Genomic DNA, 22135 nt, shown 5'->3' on the forward strand with positions numbered 1-22135 from the left:
CACCTATCACAGCATAACCTCATACAGCAAATGTTTTCTTTGTAAGAGATGAACAACTGAGGATAAATGGATAAATGATGGTTTCAGAAATAAAAGCTGATGTAACAAATAGTGGGAATATAGATGTGAATAGCTCTTTTGAAATGCATTGCATAGGTATTATTTACACAATTACACAGAGATCTATTCCTCATGCTCATAGAGCCACCCAAGGCATTATAAAACTGTATATGACACACTTAGTCATATATGGTATGCCTAAGGAAATGTGTTAATCCAAGCCTTTCTCTCATGTTAATTCTCTTGGTTAAAGATTTACAAGCCGAGATGTTTTCAGGGTCATTTAGTAGTTTTAGAAAAGCTGGTCAGGACATAGACTGCCACCCATTCTGATGGCTGGAATAGTTTAGTACAGACCACAGGCCTTCAGGTTTTTGACAACGGTGTCAACAACTGTGTTGAATGCTGAGTCCACATTCTGTGTGTCAACGGCACAGGTCAGGTGGGTGTAGATTTCCTTTTCGCCCTTCTTCAGGTTCAGCTCCTCAAACTGCTTCTTGATGAAGTCAGTTCCCTGCTCATAACTGTCGCCACCTGAGGACATACAATCAGTTTGTTTTTCCTGGCGCAAAAGGTTTCTACTTTAACTTGTAGTAGTCAACCTGCCCAGTGCTGACCTATGTAGGCCTTCAAATAAAAGTATTGTTCAATGTTAAAATACAAACCAGTATAGTTGGGGAAGCAAATGGTAAGGGGAGATGTCTTGATTTTGTTCTTAAAGATGTCTGTCTTGTTGAGGAAGAGCACCATGGTAGTGGTGGCAAAGAACTTGTGGTTGCAGATGCTGTTGAACAGATGAAGGCTCTCGTGTACGCGATTCTAATGGAGACAGGAAAGGGAGGAGTCAACACCAGGAAACATCATCAGGGAAAACATGGTGGCAGTTTATCTGAACTGCACTTATTGACTGATTATTTAATATATTTGATTTTATATTATTTTTTATAAATATAATATAGTATTACTATTATAAGGCTATTTGTATCAGTAGTTGTCATGACAACTCTGGTCATGTTTGATGCTTTGACAGATCATTGGCAGGTGATATAGCACATCTACACAGCCCAAACAAATGCACAGATGCCCAGGCACACAGACTCTCCCTAGTCCCATACACTCACCATCTCGTCATCCTCCACCAGCACCAGGTCATAAGCACTGAGAGCTGAAACAAAGATTATGCAGGACACATCCTCGAAATTCTTGATCCAGCCTTTCCTCTCCTCACGCTTGCCCCCCACATCGAAAAGCCTGTTAGACCACAAGGAGTTAGTACATAGAGAGGCCCCTTGAAGTCACTTTGCCTTCGTGGTGCTATTGACACAGTTCCATGGTTGCGATAGTAGTGGTTTTAATTGTAACACATATGAGAATATGAATAAAATGTTTTTTCTTTCTTAAATAGGATGTTCTAAAAAAACAAAAAACAAAATGTATTAATACAAATGGGCAACCTGCATAAGACCATACCAGACCTGTATAGCCTGCATATGTCACCCACTTACTCACTGTTTACACACAAACAGTTATTTCATGCAATATTTCAGGTTCCACCACTATGCAGAGCAAATAGCTTTGAATATCCACCTAATTTCATTATTGCATTCTCAATTTTTGATTTGAAGATTATGGCGTGCTCTTAATCCACAAAAATGTTTAGACTTCTTAGGTTCAGGTGCTCTTTGGTTCAAGGTAACAATTTGTCCAAAATAAAGGAAGAGAAAAAAGTTTCTCTGGCCAAGGCACTCCTTAATTAAAATATCTTTATTCAAAATGACATGTCCTAAAAAGCGTGGGTCAAAGGACGTGTCATTTTGAATATCGACATTTTAATTAAGGAGTGCCTTGGCCGGAGAAACATTTTTCTCTCCCTTTTTTTGCATTCTCCCTTTATTAAATCTCAAATGAAAAAAAAAAAATACAGGGTTCTTTTTGGCCTCTGTGAGCCTCAGCCTGTAGTTTTGAAAGATTGCCCCCCAGTCACTCACCTGATGAGCAGGTCCTTGTAGTTGAACTGCTCCTCTGAAGTGCCAGTGGTCTCCAACCGAGAGTATAGCACATCCTGTTCAGTGGGTAGGTAATTGGGCTCACAAACTCTCTCCAGGTCATCCATGAAGCTGGCAACAGATGCATAAACATTAGCACATACATCTCTGCACTGTGTTTGCATCTGTGTTCATGTAATCTGGGTAAAATGTTATGTATTTTCACTCTATTTTCTAATAGCACCTGCATTTTATAATAATTGTCCACATTTTGTAATGAAGAGCGTGAATGCAATCTGTAATAAAATATCCCTCATTTTGCAATTAATCATTACATATTGTGGGGGTTATTACAAAATGCAGGCAAAATGCAGGCAATGCAATTATGTAGCACAATATGTAATAACCAAAACATGTATCTTCTTATTAATAAAAGTGTTACAGATTATTAAAAAAATGTTTGTTTTATGCATTTTATCATGAATGATCATAATAAATGGATATGCATTTTAAAATCAGTTCAGTATATGAGTGTTTTTCATTAGTCAAAAATACATCAACTGGAGGAAGCTGTGGCACAACATTCCAAGTTCCTATGTGGAGCCGGGTTTAATTCCAACCTGCGGCCATATCCTGATCCACTCTCTCCCATTTGCTTCCAATCAATCTCTCCTGCAAAAGATTTAAAGCCCAGAGTTTTGAAAACTCTCACTTGTGCAGTCCAGCTGGAGGTGATCAACCACAGACTTGTGTCCAAGGATTCCAACCCAAGGATCCCCTCTCTGGATCCACAGCCACCATGAGGGCTTTTCAGCAGAATCCATAATGGACTTAAAAGACCTTAAACACCCCAGGCTCATCACTTAGGACGTGCCCAACTATCACTAGGAGGTGTTCTCTAAAACTCTGCTCTTTGAGCCTTTATTGTATATGGAGAGGAGAGATTGACATGAAGCAAATTGGAGGGAGGGATTGGCATGGATGAGGACATGACTGCAGGTTGGAATTAAACCCAGATCCCCGTGGGCATTTGGAGTCCTGCACCACAGCTCCCCCTAGTTGATGTGTTGTTGACCCATGCAATACTCTGTTGACCCATGCAATATACTGAACTGATCACATCTTTTCAAATGGATATTAAGTAATTTTGGTTAAAAATAATCTGCAACAATAGATTGTAAAATAGATTATAAACTAGATGTACGTGTATGCTTGTATATGCGTGCCTTTACGTGTGTGTGTGTGTGTGTGTGTGTGTGTGTGTGTGTGTGTGTGTGTGTGTGTGTGCGCGTGCATGTGTGCCTGTGTGTGCGTGCATGTGAGTGTGTGTGTGCCTGTGTGTGTGTTTGTGTGTGTGCATGTGTGTGTGCGTAGTACGGAGCCCTGGGAGAGCTCACTTTAAGTGATATTTTTTCTGGTTATGATCATTTGTGAGCACGTTTTCTTTAATTGAGCCCTGAAATTAATAAAATGTGAGCACGTTTTCTTTTAATTGAGCCCTCGAATGAATAAAACGTGACCCCGTTGTAGGCCTAAATTGAGCTCTCGAAATATGTATTTCGTGCTTTAGTAATTTCCGACATTTTCTCACCGCTCGCTGTGCTGTACGGAGTCCTAGAGGTGTCATCGCAAAATGTTTTGCATGTTGAGAGAATGTGCGTGTGTTTATGTGTGTGTGTGTGTGTGTGTGTCTGTGCATGTGGATGTGTGTGTGTGCATGCGTGTGTGTCTGTGCGTGTGGCTGTGAGTGTGTGTGCTTGTGTGTGTGTGTGTGTGTGTGTGTGTATGCACGCATGTGTGTGTGTGCGTGTGTGTGTGTGTGTGTGTGTGTGTTTGTGATAGAGAAAGTGTGTGTGAGACAGTCCTGCCTTGTGGCTCCTCTCATCATCATCCTCTACCAGTAATCCTTCGCTCAACACCACCATCTACAGGCCGATGGGTGTAAAGTCACTAAATGTACATATAAATTCATTTATTTTATGAAAATGATGAAATTCCATGAAACTTGGCATACCCCCAGAGGATGTCAGGTTAATCAAACACATGAAATTTGGTGCAGTTCACAACATCTCAACTGAAGATAGGGGCGATTAAGCAAGTGCCAGCAAGTGCAGTTCGAAACTGAAAAAAAGTATTTTTGCTGCCTTCTAAGATATCTTAAAGTTACTCAAATAACGGTCATTTTTGAAGGCAGCATCAATGCATCCTTCATGCTCCCTACTACCCATAATCCTCTGTGGCAACATACAAATCATATATTGCAATATTATCACATAATGAGGTATAGTGTGTCCACAGATACTTACTAAGATGTAGGGTCGTTTATATCATACATATTGGCACGCTCAAAGCAGGCCTTGATTCCTGCGTCTGCCCACACTGATTTAATGAGGGCAGCCAAATCTGCGGACATTGTTCCCTCCTCTGTCGACCCTGCCATGGTCACCAACTTCTTAGAATCAGCCTGCAGAATAATCATAGCAAAAGCACAAAACATTGAACATCTTTACCAGAAGGCATGTGGGTAATTAGGTTAGTCAAATCTTTTTGAAGACCCACTAAACATAATTTTAGAATCTTTGCAGGAATGAGTAATTTAAATCATATATTTCTTTTATTTGGGGGCTTTTCTTTTCTTTCTGATAGGACAGTGAAGAGTGACAGGAAGCGAATGGGAGAGAGAGATGGGGTGGGATGGGGAAATAACCGTCGCTTGGATTCGAACCCGGGTCCCTGTGGGCATTTGGACCAGTATGTGGTACAAACACTGCAGCCACTTGAGCCACAGCTTCCCAAATCAAATCATATAGTTGTATTTTATTTGTAAGGCCACAAGTTCAACAAGGGCAGCTGTGTTAGCGCTTCGGACTTGTAACCGGAGGGTTGCCGGTTCGAACCCCGACCAGTAGGCACGGCTGAAGTGCCCTTGAGCACTTAACCCCTCACTGCTCCCCGAGCGCTGCTGTTGTTGCAGGCAGCTCACTGCTGTGTGCTTCACCTCTCTGTGTGTTCACTGTGTGCTGAGTGTGTTTCACTAATTCACGGATTGGGATAAATGCAGAGACCAAATTTCCCTCACGGGATCAAAAGAGTATATACAGTATACATACATTGTACATATACATACATACATACATACATACAAGTTCACCAAACCAGGAAACTATAAATGCAATAGTCTATGTTGCCGTGTTGAATCAACTATGTGACATGCTGAGTCTCTGATGATTAGACCTTCTGCTATCTGGAAAGGATCCTTGAAATCTCTTCCTGATTCCTGGTTACACTTCTAGTATATTTCTTTACATGTTCTGAAATACCTACTGTAGAGCACATGTCTTTATAGCCAAAATAAGGAGAAGTGTGTGTGTGTGTGTGTGTGTGTGTGTGTGTGTGTGTGTGTGCCTTCATGAAGTCATCTTCCCATATGCATGTGTGTGCCTCTGGTTCTGTTTGGCTATTGTCATCCTGGACATACAGCTGTGTTAGCCCAGTGCAGTGTGGATGAGACTGACCTCTCCGGAGGGTGATGCGAACTTGATCTCCAGAGCGCCCATGTTCTGAATGACCGTCAGAGAAAACTGAAGGATGTTGCTGTAGATGGTGGGTCTATAGTCCAGCCTTTCCTCGTCAGTGTAGGCGCCAAGGTGTAGTATTCTGAAACAAAACCATGGCAAGTAAAACTTGAGGCCAAATAAGTAATGGTCTTTATCCGGTATGTTTAGAGTACATTACAATGACTGCATGAGTTTTCAGTTGACTCACTTCATCTGCTTAGCCAAGGTGGTCTTGCCTGCCTCATTGGCACCTGTGGGAACACACACATGGTGCACTTACTGTACAGTTGGTAGCATAATTGACAGAGCTTACTGCCTGCCACGTTCTCAGGTGACACTGAGCATTTGAGGTGGCTGCTCATCCTAAGCCATTACATAATCATTTTGCAGTGCCCTGAGTCAAATAAAGTAGTTAGCAAAAGGGAGCTGACAATTTGTGGGTTAGCACCTTTTTAGTTGGCAAGACAGTAGAGGAGCTTCGTGAGAGTGTGCCATATTGGCCTCAGACTTGCTGGGTGTTTCACATAGGTAGATTACTGAGATAATTGGATCACTGCTCAGCTTGAAACCTGAAATGGCACTCTCATTAGAAACCCACACACTAGAGTATTTCCTGCTGTGTACACGGACACAGACACAGGTCCAGTGCAGTGGTCAGTCATAATGGACTGCTAAAAGTTCACACATAAAATGCCTTTATAATATTCTCATTTACATTTTGCTGTGTGCTCTTCTCACTGTACCTGTCAACAAGATTACTGAGGACATGTTTCCAGGAAAAAAAGAGAGCCCATAATTATCTCTGAGTTTCTGTATAGCAGGTTACAATAAGAGGCTTATTATATAATGGGTTTACAGTGATCCCTATAGGCTACAAGCAGGCTAAACCCTGCAAGGGAGCCATGCTCCAACCTGGCGTTGATCTGAACTGGCACTTGAGATGATCTATTGATAATATTACGCATTGTTGTGTCACTTGGACTGGAAGTCAGGCAAGTGGAGAAGCAGGAGCGCTCAACTACCAAAAACACAACAACTTCGGGTTCCAGTTAATAAGCATTTTCTTATAATGCTATTTTATTGGACCATATCCGCTAACACAAACACGTTTTGGCATAAGCCATCATCATTGTGTGTTGACAGGCACCCATCTGTTGTGGAGGGGTCTGCAGTGTGGAGTTGGGTGAACCCACAGAGACTCGGTAGTAATACTCTCCTGTTAGTAACCTGTAACCTCTGTGTCAGAGGTGCAATCTCCTCTGCTCTCTCACTAACTACAGGAAATTATTGGGGCAGCTTAGCAAGCTGTCTACTCTCCAGACTGCCGAAAAGGATTGGAGATTACTTTCCGAAATAAGAAACATCACAGGATCAATTAAAGGATTTAGATTGGATAGTAAACTGCTAGAGTATAATTTCAGATTTCACCCTTATCTGCGCTCTCTATTTTGTAGACAACTTTTTTTCATCTGTCTTCATAAGATGTTGTGGTTATTGTTGAGGTAAGAGTTGTTTATAAAACATGAGCTATTGTTCATATGCAAAATGAAACATAATTGTTATATTCTAGTTGACATTTGAATGATACAAACTGAGAGAGACACTGGACCTTTGGTTCTTTATCTCAGTTGTTGGTGACTCATCAAGTTAATTTGATCACTTCATGTGTTATCAAAAAGAAATATAAATACAACAATGTATAGTGTAACTAAACATAAACAAAGATATCCATGCAAATGAAATCATTCCATGCAAATTAAATCTCTCTCCAAAAAGAAATTAAATGCTGGTGGATGTATGCCATCTTTGCTGTTTATATGCAGAGTACTGCATATAAACAGTATCTATTGATTTGTTTATTTGTTTATGATGGCTCTATTAAAAGCACACTCTCAGTGTATGTGTCCTCTGTGTGTCCTTCTTATAAGCTTTAAATGCACATGCATCCATGTATACATTACCTTAACTCAGATGTGAAAAGACATTTCAAGCCTTTTGCAGTACAGTATTGCAGTCATAGTCATGCATACAATATAATTAGTTGTAATTGATATGTGATTACAAAGGCACTATTCAATTATTTATGTCCTCCCTAATACCCCCAAATCTCCCAATACCATTGAGTATCTTTCTTTTACAACATTAACAATGTCTTCACAGATGAACACTCGTTATATTGTGCCTTGCACTATCCAAAGTAAGTCTATAGCTCAAGAGATCAGATGACTGGCTCACACACTAAAATAGAGCTGATCACCAAACGCTATTCAACTCACTGCATCACAACATCTTTTTGTAGAAACATTCCATTCTGACCTCCCTCAATCCATTACACCAGTCAGGTTGCCTATAAGTATATACTCTTTTGATCCCGTGAGGGAACCTATAAACATTAGGAAAACACTAGTGTAAGTTTCAAAAACCCAAATTCTCAAGGCATTAGGTAAATATTTTTATATTTTAGACCAGATGTGGCTTCTTACCCAGCAGCAGAAATTTTAGAGTCTTAGGTTCAGCCATGGTTTACTCTTTAGAGTCCCTCTTTCTGTCTTCTGTTTCTGTCAGCTGTCCTCTGTGACTGTCACTGCTTGGCCCAAGCAGAAATCTCAGTAAGTCCCGGTAACAAGGGGGGAAGCTGTTATCCTAAAGGTGAGCGTAGGTGGAAGTGGGAGGGATCACATCAGATCTGTGACACGATGGTTTGAGCTGAGAGAAAGAGGTGCATGCAGGTAAACACTACTCCATAATAACCTCTGACGCACGGACCAATTCCCTCCCACACAGCATTGATGTCTATTCATGAAACTCTGACGTTTGTCAGGAGATTGCAATCCACCAATGTGCATCTTTTTACTGCTGTTGGCCTGTCTATCAATTCTATCCTTTTTGTTCTATCAATGCATGCCTATTGCCTACATATATGACTGGCAACATGGGGGAGGGACAACCAGAATAACATCCTGTAAGGTGTCCCGATATACAGAATTTATTAACTTGGTGGAGAAAACTCTTTTCGCATCGGGGAGGTCTTTGTGTCTGTCTTCTCCATTATTTCTGCATACCTTGGCTGATGTTATCCCTTGCATAAATCCTCACGTCAAATCCATTAACTTTTAATACTGTCCTGTAGTGAGAATGAACATCAGCTATTAAGTACTCAGGTCAAAGGTCATTGGGGTCCATGTCCTAATGTTATCCCTCAGTGTCTTATCTGTATTGTTTTCACATTTTAGTCTTGTAGCACTTGACACACCTGACAATTCAAGCTCCTGAAGTTAGTTACTTTAGTTTTCAACAGACAAAGAAATTAGGTTTACAACCCATGTTGACCATTTTGGCTCCCTCAGTTGAGTTTTCTTTTCATTTTTTCCAACTTCAGATATGTCCAGAAGGGATTGTAAAAGAGGAAAAGTCGGATCTAACACAATGGTCACAACGTGGCATACTACTGCAAGAAAAAGGAAAAATGGGTTTACATTTTATGCTGTCCTTCCAAAAGGGTAATGAAATTAATATTTTTATGGACAAATCGCTACTTAGGTCAACTTTAGAGCTGATATAGGGAATTGTCCAAGGGATATCATCGGGCACCCTCCCTATTTCTTATGGGGTAACCCCTAGGCAACAAGAAACAGCAAAGGAAAAAAAAACTTTAACCGCCAAAACCAGGTTCACCAAGATTCTGACCTTTGGCTGCCAGACTATGATAAGCATAGCTTATTGTCATGTTTATAGGAAGTATATTTAATTAATTTTTGGCTTATTAGAGAAAAAATGACAGATTTTACAGTATTGATGACAGTATTTAAGTATTTGAAATACTCTACATACAATCCCTTACAATTCCCAAAGTATTTTGCTACAAACTAGATTTATTACAATCCTGCAAAATACAAATTAGAAAATATGTTAAAGTAATTAAATACATATTTAAAATACATATAATTAAAGTACTGCCAATGTCTGCTGTAAAACAAAAGTCCATCATGTCTGAATGACTACCGCCCAGTAGCCCTGACGTCTACAGTGATGAAGTGTTTTGAGAAGCTTGTGAAAAACATTATCTGCTCATCCCTCCCTGCCTCCTTCGACCCCCTCCAATTTTCTTACAGAGCCAACAGGTCTACAGAGGATGCCATCTCAAACCTCATGCACACCACCTTAACTCACCTGGAGGAGGGGAATGGGAATTATGTGAGGATGCTGTTCATTGACTTTAGTTCAGCATTCAACACGATAGTACCTCTCACCTTGGTCACAAAGATGAAGGCCTTAGGACTGAACACCACCCTGTGTCACTGGATATTTGACTTCCTCACCAACCATTCACAAGTGGTTAGAGTGGGGGGTCTGACATCTGACTCATTAACCATCAGCACTGGTGCTCCCCAAGGCTGTGTTTTGAGTCCACTGCTGTACAACATCTACACACATGACTGCAAAGCCAACAGTAGTCATACCTCCATCATCAAGTTTGCAGATGACACAGTGATCTTGGGCCTGATTAGTAACAACAATGAACAGTTCTACTTGGATCAGGTTGATGAGGTGGCACAGTGGTGTCAATCTAACAGCTTGGCACTGAATATCAATAAAACCAAGGAAATGGTAGTGGATTACAGAAGGCAGCAGCAGAACTACAGTTACACCCCACTAATGATCAGCGGGCAACCTGTAGAGAGAGTCACAAGTTTTAAATACCTTGGTGTCCACATTACTGAAGACTTAACATGGACTGTTAACACTCAATATGTTCTGAAGAAGTCCAGACAACGACTCTACTTCCTTCGTCAGCTAAGGAAATTCAAAGTTTCTACATCCATCATGAAGGCCTTCTACACTTCAGCGGTTGAGAGTGTTCTAACTGGTAGCATCATCACCTGGTATGGGAACTCCACAGTTAGAGATTGTAGTACTCTGCAGAGAGTAGTGCGCTCAGCTGAACGTACTATAAGAACTCAACTCCCTGCTCTACAAGATATCTATTCCAGAAGAGTACTCCTAAGAGCCCAAAAGATTCTGAAGGACTCTTCTCATCCTAACAATGGATTATTCCTACCGCTGAAATCAAGAAGACGCCTATGTAGTCACAAAGCCAGAACTGAGAGACTCAGGAGAAGTTTTTATCCCCAGGCCAACCAAACTCTGAACTCACACTATACTGATTTTGCACACATTCACTCCTCAGCACTCTCAAACATTTCCCAACTCTGAACTCACACTATACTGACTTTGCACTCATTCACTCCTCAGCACTCATGACCCCCCCTCACACACACACACACACCCACACACACCTACAAGACTTTTAGCACTTTTACATCCCTCTCCCTATGCTACAGACCTTTTATTTATTTTCTTATTTCATCACACGTCAAAACACACACACACACACACATATCTGACTTTCTCCAACTTTTGCACACTTTTTATTTATTATTTTTGATTTCTCCTCCATCTACCCATGTCCTTGATTGCCTAGCCTTTCTGCCCCCCTTTAAGTCCCTGCCCCCCCCCCCCCCCCTACATACACAGCACATTATTTCATCAGGAAGCTTCTCCAACACACATCCCCAACATACTTACAGCACACTGCTTAATCTACTAAACCCCTCTTCTACTGCAGTTTTTACCCCCCCCCCCCCCCCCCCATTAATGCACAAATAGGCTGACACCAGACATAATTTCACTGCATTTCTTACTTCCAGTAACTATATGCATGTGACAATAAACTTCCTTGTATCCTTGTATCCTTGCTGGCTGAAAGGTAGGTTACTTCTCACTGAGGTCACCAGCAGGATATACAGGGAAATTAAAACTAAGAATATAATAATTATCCAACTTACGTTCCCATTCTTTATTGTATTTACTTGTGATTAATCAGATTTTAGCGTGCACAATAGAATACATTTCATGCTCATAATAATATTATGATGAAAATGGATAAAAATGCAATTAAGTTATGAAACGAGACATTGCCAGAATAGTTTGCAATTATCTTTGTCTAAGTGTAGGCTATCTTTGATTAGGCCTATGAGGTAAAAGCAGAGAAAGGAAAATGTGGTTTAGTCTATGCTGTGTCAAAATCTAAGCCTATATGTTATAGCCTACACATTTCCTCACTATATCCGACCTCTTTCTCATCTTTAAACGTCTTCTTAAGTGACACTTCAAAACACTATGGAGGCAGCACACACAGTGGGGCACTCACAAGTAGCAAAGAACAGGCATGATGAGGTCAGTATGTCCCATTGGACGTAGTTGAAAGCTCCTGGAGTAGGTTAATAGCATGAATATATTGCATAATATTTGGACGTCAAGGCACTACATGAGATTAAACACAGTTAAGGTGGGGTTCCTCAACACTTATCTTTGACTGACAGCAACAAAGGCAAGGGAATCCCATAATCTGAACTGACGTAGGAACTAGCCTACATCTTAAAGAGCTTTCCTAGGCCATCAGCTGGGTTTCCATCCAACTTTATGATGCACATTTTAAATCAAATGGCCTGCTGTCACCACCACTAGGCTACCCAATATTACTTTGGGGATAGGCCTAGTTTAGTGTCTCGTTTTGGTTGATTTAGACCTGTTGAGTTAACATTATTATGGACTAGGCTACTTTAATAACATCACTGATGTATTTCAACAACACCCTGCTCTTAAACATATCACAACACTGTCAACACTGATAATCATCAACCTTCAATGCATGCAATTTTTACATCAGTTGTGTAATTCAACAGATAGGCCTATAGCAGAGAGGGAGTTTTTCCCAATATGCAACCTATTTCCTAATATAGGTCTGTGTCGGTTGTTGTTGTTCCATTCTGTTTTCCAAGCCTTAGAAGAAATGTTCAAGGGACTTTCTGTTAAAAAAGTACAGAAGTACGGAAGCGTATTGCTGCCACACTAAAATAAATAAAAAGGCTCAGTATTATGTAATTACGTGAAACGTTTCTTGTTATAACAATATCTTTTTCATGTTTTAACAACATATGTATCACGTTATTACATGAAATTATCCCGCTATTTCATGATAGCCTACCATGTTATTTCAAGATATGATATTTTTAAGTTTTTACAAGATATATATCACGTTATTACATGAAATTATCACGTTATTCAAGATAATGAAACTAAACGAAACGAGAGGCAAGAATAGGATATGCTCGTTTACATGACTCAATCAAATTCTATTTTAAGCTCGGTTTAAGACATTCTCATTATTGAACACGGTGGATGATATTGTTATAGGCCTATAGCCTATTATATGCGAACACCCAAGCATTGACCAGAATATTCTGCACCTGTGTGCAGTAGGCTAGCCTAGCGAAGTGGCAATCAGGAGAGTCGGGAGGATTCCTGGTGGGGTCAGCCTGATTAAGTGTGATCTCAAAAAGCGCATGCTATTGCTGTTTGAATATTTTCTTTGCTGTGCTCTCCAGCAGCCTGCATTGTGCGACTGCAGCGCTTCACTACTCAGTCCCCGTGTCCCTTCCCCACAGCCTTAGAAATGACAGCGCTGACCTGACATGCAGGCTACCGAGCCAGAGCGCTCTATACATTCACCCACATTACGTGAAGATTTGCATATTTATCAAAGCCCTTTCTCCCTCTTGCGCCAAGTTATCGAAAGTTTTTTTTATTGTGTTGATAATAAGATAAAGCAGAACTATCAGGCTGTGCTATCCTGCACAGAACCTCTCTATCGGCCTTCTTTTCAGCGGCTCTCTGCCGATACACACACATCCCTCTTCGCTGCTCCTCAGTCAGCTGGGAATTGACCACGTAGCCTACACACACATACAGCCTACACACATGCACAAAAACACTCATCAAGCAGCACTGTGTAGGCCTAATAGCAGTCAGGGTGCAAGTTCAGACACGATTATCATTTATGCCAGCCATGAGCTCTCGTGGCCTTGATTCGTTTAGTTTCGTTATTTTGAAATAACGTGATATTTTCATGTAAAAACGTGATAAATATCTTGTAAAAACGTGAAAAAATCATATCTTGAAATAACATGATAATTTCATGGAAATAACGTGATAAATATCTTGTTAAGACATGAAAAATATATTGTTATAACAAGAAACTTTCCACGTAATTACATAATACTGAGCCTTTTTATTTATTTTAGTGTGGCAGCAATACGCTTCCGTAAAAAAGTAAAAAATAAAACCAACAAAAACACACACACACACACACATACACACACACACAATTGTTTTTACCTTCATGGCTGCGCTGAATTTACGCATATTAGACTACTGCGTACGCTGATATGTAAATCATAGATTCCTCTTTTTCGCGGCGAGTTGAGAGGCCCAGTAGCCTCTCGGAAGTGTTTAGATTAGTGATCTTGGACACATAGAAAAGTTGCATCTAGTAATTGACGTAAAAAGACGTGGGCTACAAAAGTAAAGGCCATAACATTCTCGTTCATCAGAATTACGGACACTTACATGAAGTAAGCCACGACACTGATGTTAACTGCTAATAAAACTAGTAGACAGTAGTCGTTACCCTCTACCAGTTAACTTTCTAAAAGTTATTTACCGTTATATTAGCTGCGTTACGTTATCCATTTTTGTTGCTCACTCAAGCAGTTTCAGATCCTTTGACGAGTGGCTGTCATCATTTGAACAATGGCAGGTGGGTACATTTTGGCAAACGGTTTGAAGTTTACTATAACTTTCCAATATGAATGAATTAATAGTGACGTTTGTTATAGAAGGCAAAGGACAAATTTAACTTATTCAACAAAACGTAAGCAGACAGCAAAGTAATGAAAACGTTAGTCGTACGTTAGCCAAAGTTAGCAAAGTTTTACTTCAAAGTTGTTGACATCCTTGTCAAAGATGTCGGTGCGAATTTCATAAGCAGTAGGCCTAATCATAACGTGACTAACATTAACCAGCTATGCATTATTGGCCTGTTGGTTTGATGTTAAAAGCTTTTCGGTGAAGATGCGACAGCGAATCTGTCTTCTTACATTTTAAGTTAACATTGCAGTAGCCTATCACTGCAATTTCTTTAATCTAAGCCAACTATGAAATACATTTTAAAACGTAGGCTATCTGAAGTATAAGTGTATTTGATTTCCGTCTTTGCGAGTTTAGAATAGCTGCCAGTATTTAAATACATCGCCTACGGTTTTTTTTTTTAATAGGCCAACAACACAGGTGCTTACATTGTAGGTGCTGACGTGACACACGCACAGGTCACAGATAGTGTTGTGTGAGAGTGAGTTCCAAAAAATGTGAGAGTGAGTTCCAAAAAATGTGAAAACTGTGTCAAATTCACTGGAATGCTGTTGCAAGCTCACATTTAGTATCAGATCATTTTTTGGAAGTATTCCAGAACGTCTGGGGCTCTCACAAGGTAGGGTTGTACTTTGCTCCTTGTTCATCAACTATCTGTTGAACATAAGTTCAGTGAGATGGCGGGAAAAAGGAAGTGGGGATGGTATCAGCCATTGAAATGGATAGGTGTGGTTATCTGTCACTTTTCCCATGCCTGAAAAAGACAAATTGCTGCTATTTGAAATGTGTCTTCACAGCCACTAGATGGTGCTCACCATTCACCACGCAACAACTCCCAGTGATGATGGCCGATAATGTTTGTTCACAAAGCTGGTTATTAATTATCCCTCTTAGTCCTTGAGCCAGTCCCCCTAATTTTTGGTCAATCGGTACCATTCAAAGGGAATACATCTCATAGTGATTTTTGACAAGGTAGCCTATACCACACTAGAATTAAAAAAATATGTGATAGCATTGCATTTGGTGTAGCTTTATGTGCAGGTCCATTGTATGTCTATGGAGGGATATCTTACAGTGAATAGGCTAAAAACTTTTACTAATATGCAAATACAGAAACAACACTGGATAAAGTCAGGTTCAAAATTCATCTTTTAGTTTTTTATTTTGCACATATGAATTTGAATTTCCCCTTAGGGATCAATAAAGTATCTATCTATCTATCTATCTATCTATCTATCTATAATTTGTAATCTATAGTATGGAAAGTAAAGGAAAAAAATAATTTTGAAAATAACTTTACTCAATGTTCAGATTTCTCTACTTGAAATGTATTAAAATTATTGCATATGTCATTAGATAATGGCTCATTTACATACTTAGACATAATATTTCTGAGAACGTCTAATACAAAATAGTATTGTAAATGTAAATAATCAGCTGTGTTGTGGTTAGAAAATAGAATCTGACCAGCCATTTTATATGATGTCTTTCTGCTTGTGTCTTCCTGTCACCCTTCTCAACCACTAAAAGAGCTCTCCACTCTCCAGCGCTTTTGGTGCCAAAGGTTACACAAAGCCACTTGTAACTGTTTACACCTCACAGGGCATGGTCTTACATATACATTTATTCATTTAGCAGACACTTTATCCAAAGTGACTTACAAAATGAGGATTAACAAGCTGTAATGCAAAGGCGACCTAAGGGTAGCGATAACTACTACTTTATTAAACTTTTAGACTACCAGAGGATTAGAGTGCAGAAGTTTAAGTACTTAATGTGTAATCAAAGGAGATAGTGGTAGAACGAGTAGGAGGTAGAAGAAAGGAAGTGCATGGTAAGTGCATGGAAGGTGTGTTGTTTTGTTAGGAGAGTGGTAGGAGAGGTACTCTTGGAAGAGTTGGGTCTTCAAGGGCTTCTTGTTGATAGAGAGGGACCTGCTCTGGAAACCCTTGATAGCAGTGTCAGACAATGTTCCTTGGAAGAAAGCAGCAGGGGTAACATAAACCTTTATGAGAGCAATTAAGTAGGTGTGAGCAGACCCAGCACTTTGTTGGCAAGTGATTTAATGAGACTACTGATAACAGCCACTTTGTCAGTGAAGAATGAAGCAAAAGTGTCAGCTGTGAGGCTGGTAACTGGAGGAGTAGGTAGAGGGTTGAGGTGGAAAATAGTTTCTGAGTGTCAGCCGCACTGTGGTCCACATAAACACACTTTAAAAGAACACAATCTGGCAGATATCCAGGATGGCTTTAGAGGCTTCCGGAGTCTTCCACGCAAGGGGTTACATGGTTATTGACTCTGACTCTGCCCACTCCTCCCCTGCCATGTTAGTGCTTCCACCCCCACCCCACCCCTTGTCTTCTCTGTATTTGTCATCTCATGCCCAGTACCATGAATGGTCGTGCCTAATTAGCCAAGGTAAGTACTTGGCCCCTGCCTCATTTGTAATGGCGCTTGGGTCTCCTCTCCGCTGATGATTTGTGACAGTGGTGACAGTCTGCTGACATGGGATATCAGAGCATTGCACTGGGGCAGGGGGGTGGGGCTGGTGGGTGGGGTGGACATGCAAGCGCGGGAGAGGCTCTCCACTGCTGAGTGACTGTGCCTTTCACTGTGGTGGTGCTCTACATCTCCTCTTTATTTTTAAACCGGAATGTCAGGCATGGAGCGTGACAGCGAGCTCATGCCAGTCTGCCCCACTCCACTCTGCCCGCCTTATTCTCTCTCTCTCTCTCTCTGACTTTGTCTCTCACTCTCTCTCTCTCTCTCTCTCGCTCTCAGGGGAGATTTTCCAGGAAAGCAGATTGTGCACTAGGCTAGTCTGCTTAAGTCGGTAACGCTGCTCACTGCAAAGCTTTGTTCCTCCACAAAGACGTTCCAGCTTTATCTCCTGACACGGCGCGTCTTCTGCCTCCTTTTGCTTTGTGTTCCATTTGCTCACATTTTCCACTCTGGTTCTGGTTCAGGCAAGCGCTCCTTTCTCCTTGGCGTGTTTTTTTTTCGTGTGCGTGTATTGATTCCACCCCCTGGATTAGCTGTGACCTGCTGGTGACTTGAGTCTCTCTGTTGCTGTTATGGCTGCCGGGGTTGTGGGCTGCCCTGGGGGCTGTTAGCCAGCAGCTGCTCCTCTCTCCCCCAGCTGAAGGCTACTCTTTCCCCCAAAGTGGTCATGCTGCCCTCGGCCTCTGTCAGCGCCATCCACCTTGCCCCACGGCAGCTTGGGTCGTTGTTGCTGTGGCAACCAGGGAGGCTGGCTCGTGGGGCGTCCGGGGGAATCCGTGGGCTGTCCTGCCCCCCACTCCCGCCTCCTCTCCACTCCTCCTCCACCTCCACCTCCTCCTCCTCCTCCTCAGCCTGTCCAATGCTTGAGCTGATGACGATGAAGGCAGGGAGGAGGAGTCAGCAATGTGGAGGCTCCTCTACAGAAGTGCATCAGCAACAGCAGCAGCACCAGAAGCACACACATCATCATCATCATCATCGGCAGCAGCAGCAGTGGCCTGGCCTTTTCCGCTGCAATAAGAGTCCCCCTGGGCACCGACTTGGTCTCAGCCTCCTCAGCAGCCTGTGCGTTAGCTCCGCTCCTCCTCCTCGTCCCCCTCTTCCTCCTCCTCTTTTTCCTCCTCCCCTCTGCCCATCCCTGTGCCGCTCGTTCTGCAGCAGTGGCTCTCTAGGCGCCGGCCGGCACAGTACCAGCGGGAACATGTCTGCCTCCGGGAGCGACTCCCCGGCCTCGGGGAAGAGCAAGACCAAATCGCCCGTCCGCAAGCGGGGCAGCTTACAGAGCAACACCAGCCCCGGTGAGTGAGAGTGAGAGAGAGAGAGAGATGGACGGACCAGCATGGGATGGTGGGAGAGAGAGGCAGATAGAGAGTGTGTGAGAGAGAGAAAGAGAGAGAGAGTGAGTGGGAGAGGCAGAGCATCCCGCGGCTGGAGGACGGGTAGAGGAGAGAGAGAGAGAGAGATGGACGGACCAGCATGGGATGGTGGGACAGAGAGGCAGATAGAGAGTGTGTGAAAGAGAGAGAGAAAGAGAGAGAGTGAGTGGGAGAGGCAGAGCATCCCACGGCTGGAGGACGGGTGAAGGAGAGAGTGGTAGCGGAGCAGATCCCTGATGAAAGCAGATGCTGGTGCAGTAGTGTGGGGAGGGAGCTTGATGTCGGCAGAGGGAAACTCTGGCTTAGATTGGTAGAGCTGCGTTGGCAGGAGTCCTGTGTTTGTGTACTGCTTTTGTACCCCTGAAGTTTCTCTAGAAATGTCCTACGCCACGGAAAGTTTTCTTTTCTGCCTAGAGCAAAATGCTGTACTAGTTTAACTTAGGACCACATTGTCATAATGGTCCTATGCCCTATTTATTAACACAGGTCTTTGCTAGTTAAGTCACAAGCACTGTTAATCCATAATACGTCTTAAGTCCATATATTTCATTTTATTGATGAGTCAGGGAGAAGGACATCGTGTACTTGTGTGTTGCCTCTGTGAGGTCCAGTCTGAGCTGCTATTGGTGCGTGGTGGTGGGTGGATACTCTGGCGTGGGCTGGTGTGAGCTTGGAGGAGAAAGTGGAGGTGCTGGCTAAAGATGCTCTGAAGTATTAATCATCAAAGGGAATGTGTCATTGGGGCTCCCTGCCAAGGCAGGGCAATCACAACCACTAATAAGGGTTGTTTAAATGCCACACAAACATTATGGGGTAGTAATCCCATTTGTGTTTTGATCTGTTTTATATTGTATAAGGAAACTTTAAAAAAGAAATATATTACATTATTATTTTTTATATTGTTATATCAGATACCTTACTGTTGCTATCCATGGACGGTTTATAAGGTCTAAATTCAGAAATATTTCAGTTCAGTTTTTCAGTTTTTCCTGGAAATTGAACAAACCAGCTGGTGACTACCCATCCATCCATCATCCAGCCAATGGTGTATATCTACAGTAAATAAGATTAAATACATTTTAATAGCAAAAAAATAAATAGCCAAATGTCACGTCTCTCTTCAAAATGTTGTACTGAGAGACACAGTCATGGCTCAGTTTTCTTATGCTTTACGTTGGCATTTAAACATGCATTACAAACACCATATAAATGTATCAGACTCAGAGCACATGACGATGGGTTAAACCAACCATGTAACAGTGAGCTGTCCTTGCAAATGATGGCTCTCGCTGAAACCCGATCAGTCCTTCCATTGAGTCTGGTCTCCGGAGGAGGGCCAAGTTTCATCTAAAAGTACCTCTGGCCAGCCTGTGGCAGAGGCTCGTTTCTCATCTCGAGTATCTTTTAATGGTGAGGACAGGTCATGAGCTGCAATACTGCAGGCTTCTAGTCTCCAGTAAACAGAGAGAAAAAAAAATCCAAACAAAACCCAAAACAAGTCACAGTCAAGACTATTCGGATCACCACAAACAGGGTGCCATCTAAGCTCTGCACTCTCAAGTGTTCTAGAACAGAGCTGAGAACAAGCCGAGGCTGCAGTGTCAGGCCTCAAAGCTCACATTTAGACACCTCGAGTAAACATTCTGCTACTGCCATGGAGTGCGAATACACTAGAGCATCAGTTTGAACAGGCTCAAACTGTGTGAAACACGTTGACGTAGTTGACGTAGAGAAACTGTCTGCTCTACATGGAGAAAAGACAGACAGTTTCAGGCCAAATGGAAGAAAGGCTGACAAAGGCTTCAGTGTGAGCAGCAGAAAGCTTCAGCATAAACTGTGAGGACAGACCACTCCATCTTAAACTGGATGGAAGTAGACCGACAGCTTTAACCTAGACTGAACACTTTAATATACAGTACAGTAGCTGGTGCATCTAGTTGGAGATAACTAGCCTGACTGATGGTAAACAGGACGAGGCCAGCTGTCCCCAAGCTTGAGTAGTTTTGGTGTAGGGGCTCTGCTCCCAGCCCGGGCTCTGCTCCCAGCCCATTCCCGCTGGATGCTGCACGACGCAACATTCTATCTCCCGCCGGTTGCTGCATAGCGCAACATTGAATCTCCCGCTGGTTGCTGCGTAGCACAGCATGCTTTTTATTTCATGTTTCTAGGTGTACAGAGGCTTAGATATTAAGGTTTTGGTAGACGTTGACAATTCTTAGTATTTTTTCAGACAACCCTCAGGAAATAAGGTTATTTAGTCTAGAATGCCATTCTATAGGTGTTTTTAGCAGGCATTTTAGGAGTAAATGGGTTAATATGAGCGGGAGATGCTCCGGGTCTCTCCTGCCAGGAGTGGCGTGTGCCGCAGTAATAAATAACTTAGAGGCTCGCCTCCCACACAGCTGCCATCTCAGGCCTCTCAATTAACCGCTCCGCTGAACGCACACAGGCGAACAGAGCAGTGAGGAGAGCAGAGGAGAAGAGAGGGGTGGAGAGGGACTGGAGAGGAAGAGCTGAGAAATACAGCTCTTTGGGGAACTGTGCTGCTCAGCCCATGGAAAGCCATAACTTTGCACATAGCACAGTGTAGGAGGCATGGGCCTCGACGCGATGAATAAACTGGTTCTTTGATAACTGAAATTATACATTGGGCTAGACACTAGGGTGGCAGTGAAGCAAGCATAGTATTGTGGTCTGTGACCACCAAATGTTAATATGTAGCATGTCTTACCTCGTTAGGAATTGCTGACTCATACTATTTGCAAACCCAGCAACCAGTGTGTATTTTCTTCTCCAAGAGAAGTTGAAAACAATTTCTATGAACCAGCTTATGACATCGTGGCCAGAAGTATAGTACAAGTATATAAGTATATATACTCTTTTGATCCCGTGAGGGAAATTTGGTCTCTGCATTTATCCCAATCTGTGAATTAGTGAAACACACTCAGCACACAGTGAACACACAGTGAGGTGAAGCACACACTAATCCCGGCGCAGTGAGCTGCCTGCAACAACAGAATCTAAACATCAACCATTTACACGGTTAAGCTCATCATTGTTTAGCACAGCCCAGATAAGGAAAGGGTACTGTAGATCAGGTTAAGTTAATACAGGCTCATCAGAAGCAGTGGAGGCTTAGTGTCCCACAATGACCCAGATATCTAGAGCTGCTGTGACCTCATCTGGCATTGAATGCATTTTCACCTACCGTTTTCCTCAGCTGACATAATTTTCTACTTTGGTACAGAGCCCTAGTGTGGCCCCGCCTGCCTGTATATCAGCTCATTTTCAATTCACTGAGATACTATTCTGGCTCCTCTCAATGCGTTTCTGTTTCCCTCAGCCACAAGGATAGTGGCCAAATCAGTGATGAGAGGGGATGATGTTCGTTTTGAAATTGAAAGTGGCAGTGGTAAGACTGTAGTGCCACCTGCAAATATACAAAATCAGGCAACGCAATCTGGTGATATCAGGCTAACAGAGCCTTCCAGTGAAGTAAATGCTGTAAGCCCTTTCATGTTGCTGTAGTAGCCACACCTGCCACACACCTGTGGTTATCATTCATATGTTCCCACCCATATGAGAACAGTATGGGATAGATTTCCAAATGACTGTTTCTATAAGACTTTAGCAGTAGCAGTAAGCAATAGTAAGCAGCGGACTATGATAATGGGTGGCACTACTGAGGCCCTGCAAACAGCTGGTGACGCTCAGTATTACCACATCTGATTATTATTTTAAGCCGTTTCTGGCTTGTGTTGCATTAGAATAATTGACAGTTCTCAGCTGGGCTTTTATTGGGGGAGGGGGTGGGGAGGGTTTTGTGAAAGTGGTTGGGAAAGTCTCCTGGTTGGGACACTTGTTTCTCTTTCCTCATGGGTCTCTT

General features: G+C 42.3%; 2 protein-coding genes across 7 annotated transcripts in view; one reads left to right on the plus strand and one right to left on the minus strand.

The window, feature by feature from the left end:
• Window positions 1–4: 4 nt before the first annotated feature.
• On the minus strand, window positions 5–14237 carry LOC121706455 (guanine nucleotide-binding protein G(t) subunit alpha-3-like). Of its 6 annotated transcripts, XM_042088198.1 has the most exons (12): window positions 14166–14209; window positions 13841–13967; window positions 8856–9050; window positions 8665–8726; window positions 8086–8245; window positions 5811–5853; window positions 5561–5702; window positions 4352–4509; window positions 2049–2177; window positions 1182–1311; window positions 726–879; window positions 5–594 (listed from the first exon to the last, which is right to left on the minus strand). In XM_042088198.1, the coding sequence occupies exons 5-12, from the start codon at window positions 8120–8122 to the stop codon at window positions 407–409; spliced, it is 981 nt and encodes a 326-aa protein (XP_041944132.1). In that variant the 5' UTR covers window positions 8123–8245; window positions 8665–8726; window positions 8856–9050; window positions 13841–13967; window positions 14166–14209; the 3' UTR covers window positions 5–406. The 6 variants fall into 6 exon arrangements, with proteins under 6 accessions (XP_041944132.1, XP_041944135.1, XP_041944133.1 ...); XM_042088201.1 differs by lacking the exon at window positions 13841–13967 and having other exon boundaries at window positions 14166–14237; XM_042088199.1 differs by lacking the exons at window positions 13841–13967; window positions 14166–14209 and having other exon boundaries at window positions 8856–9146.
• Window positions 14238–17226: 2989 nt separating this feature from the next.
• LOC121706452 (AMP deaminase 2) overlaps window positions 17227–22135 on the plus strand; it is a 49581-nt gene continuing 44672 nt past the window's right edge. Inside the window, 1 exon segment of the mRNA XM_042088195.1 lies at window positions 17227–18171. The gene's annotated coding sequence lies outside the window, so the exon portion shown is untranslated.

The sequence above is a fragment of the Alosa sapidissima genome, chromosome 4, assembly GCF_018492685.1.
Source record: "Alosa sapidissima isolate fAloSap1 chromosome 4, fAloSap1.pri, whole genome shotgun sequence".
NCBI lineage: Eukaryota > Metazoa > Chordata > Actinopteri > Clupeiformes > Clupeidae > Alosa > Alosa sapidissima.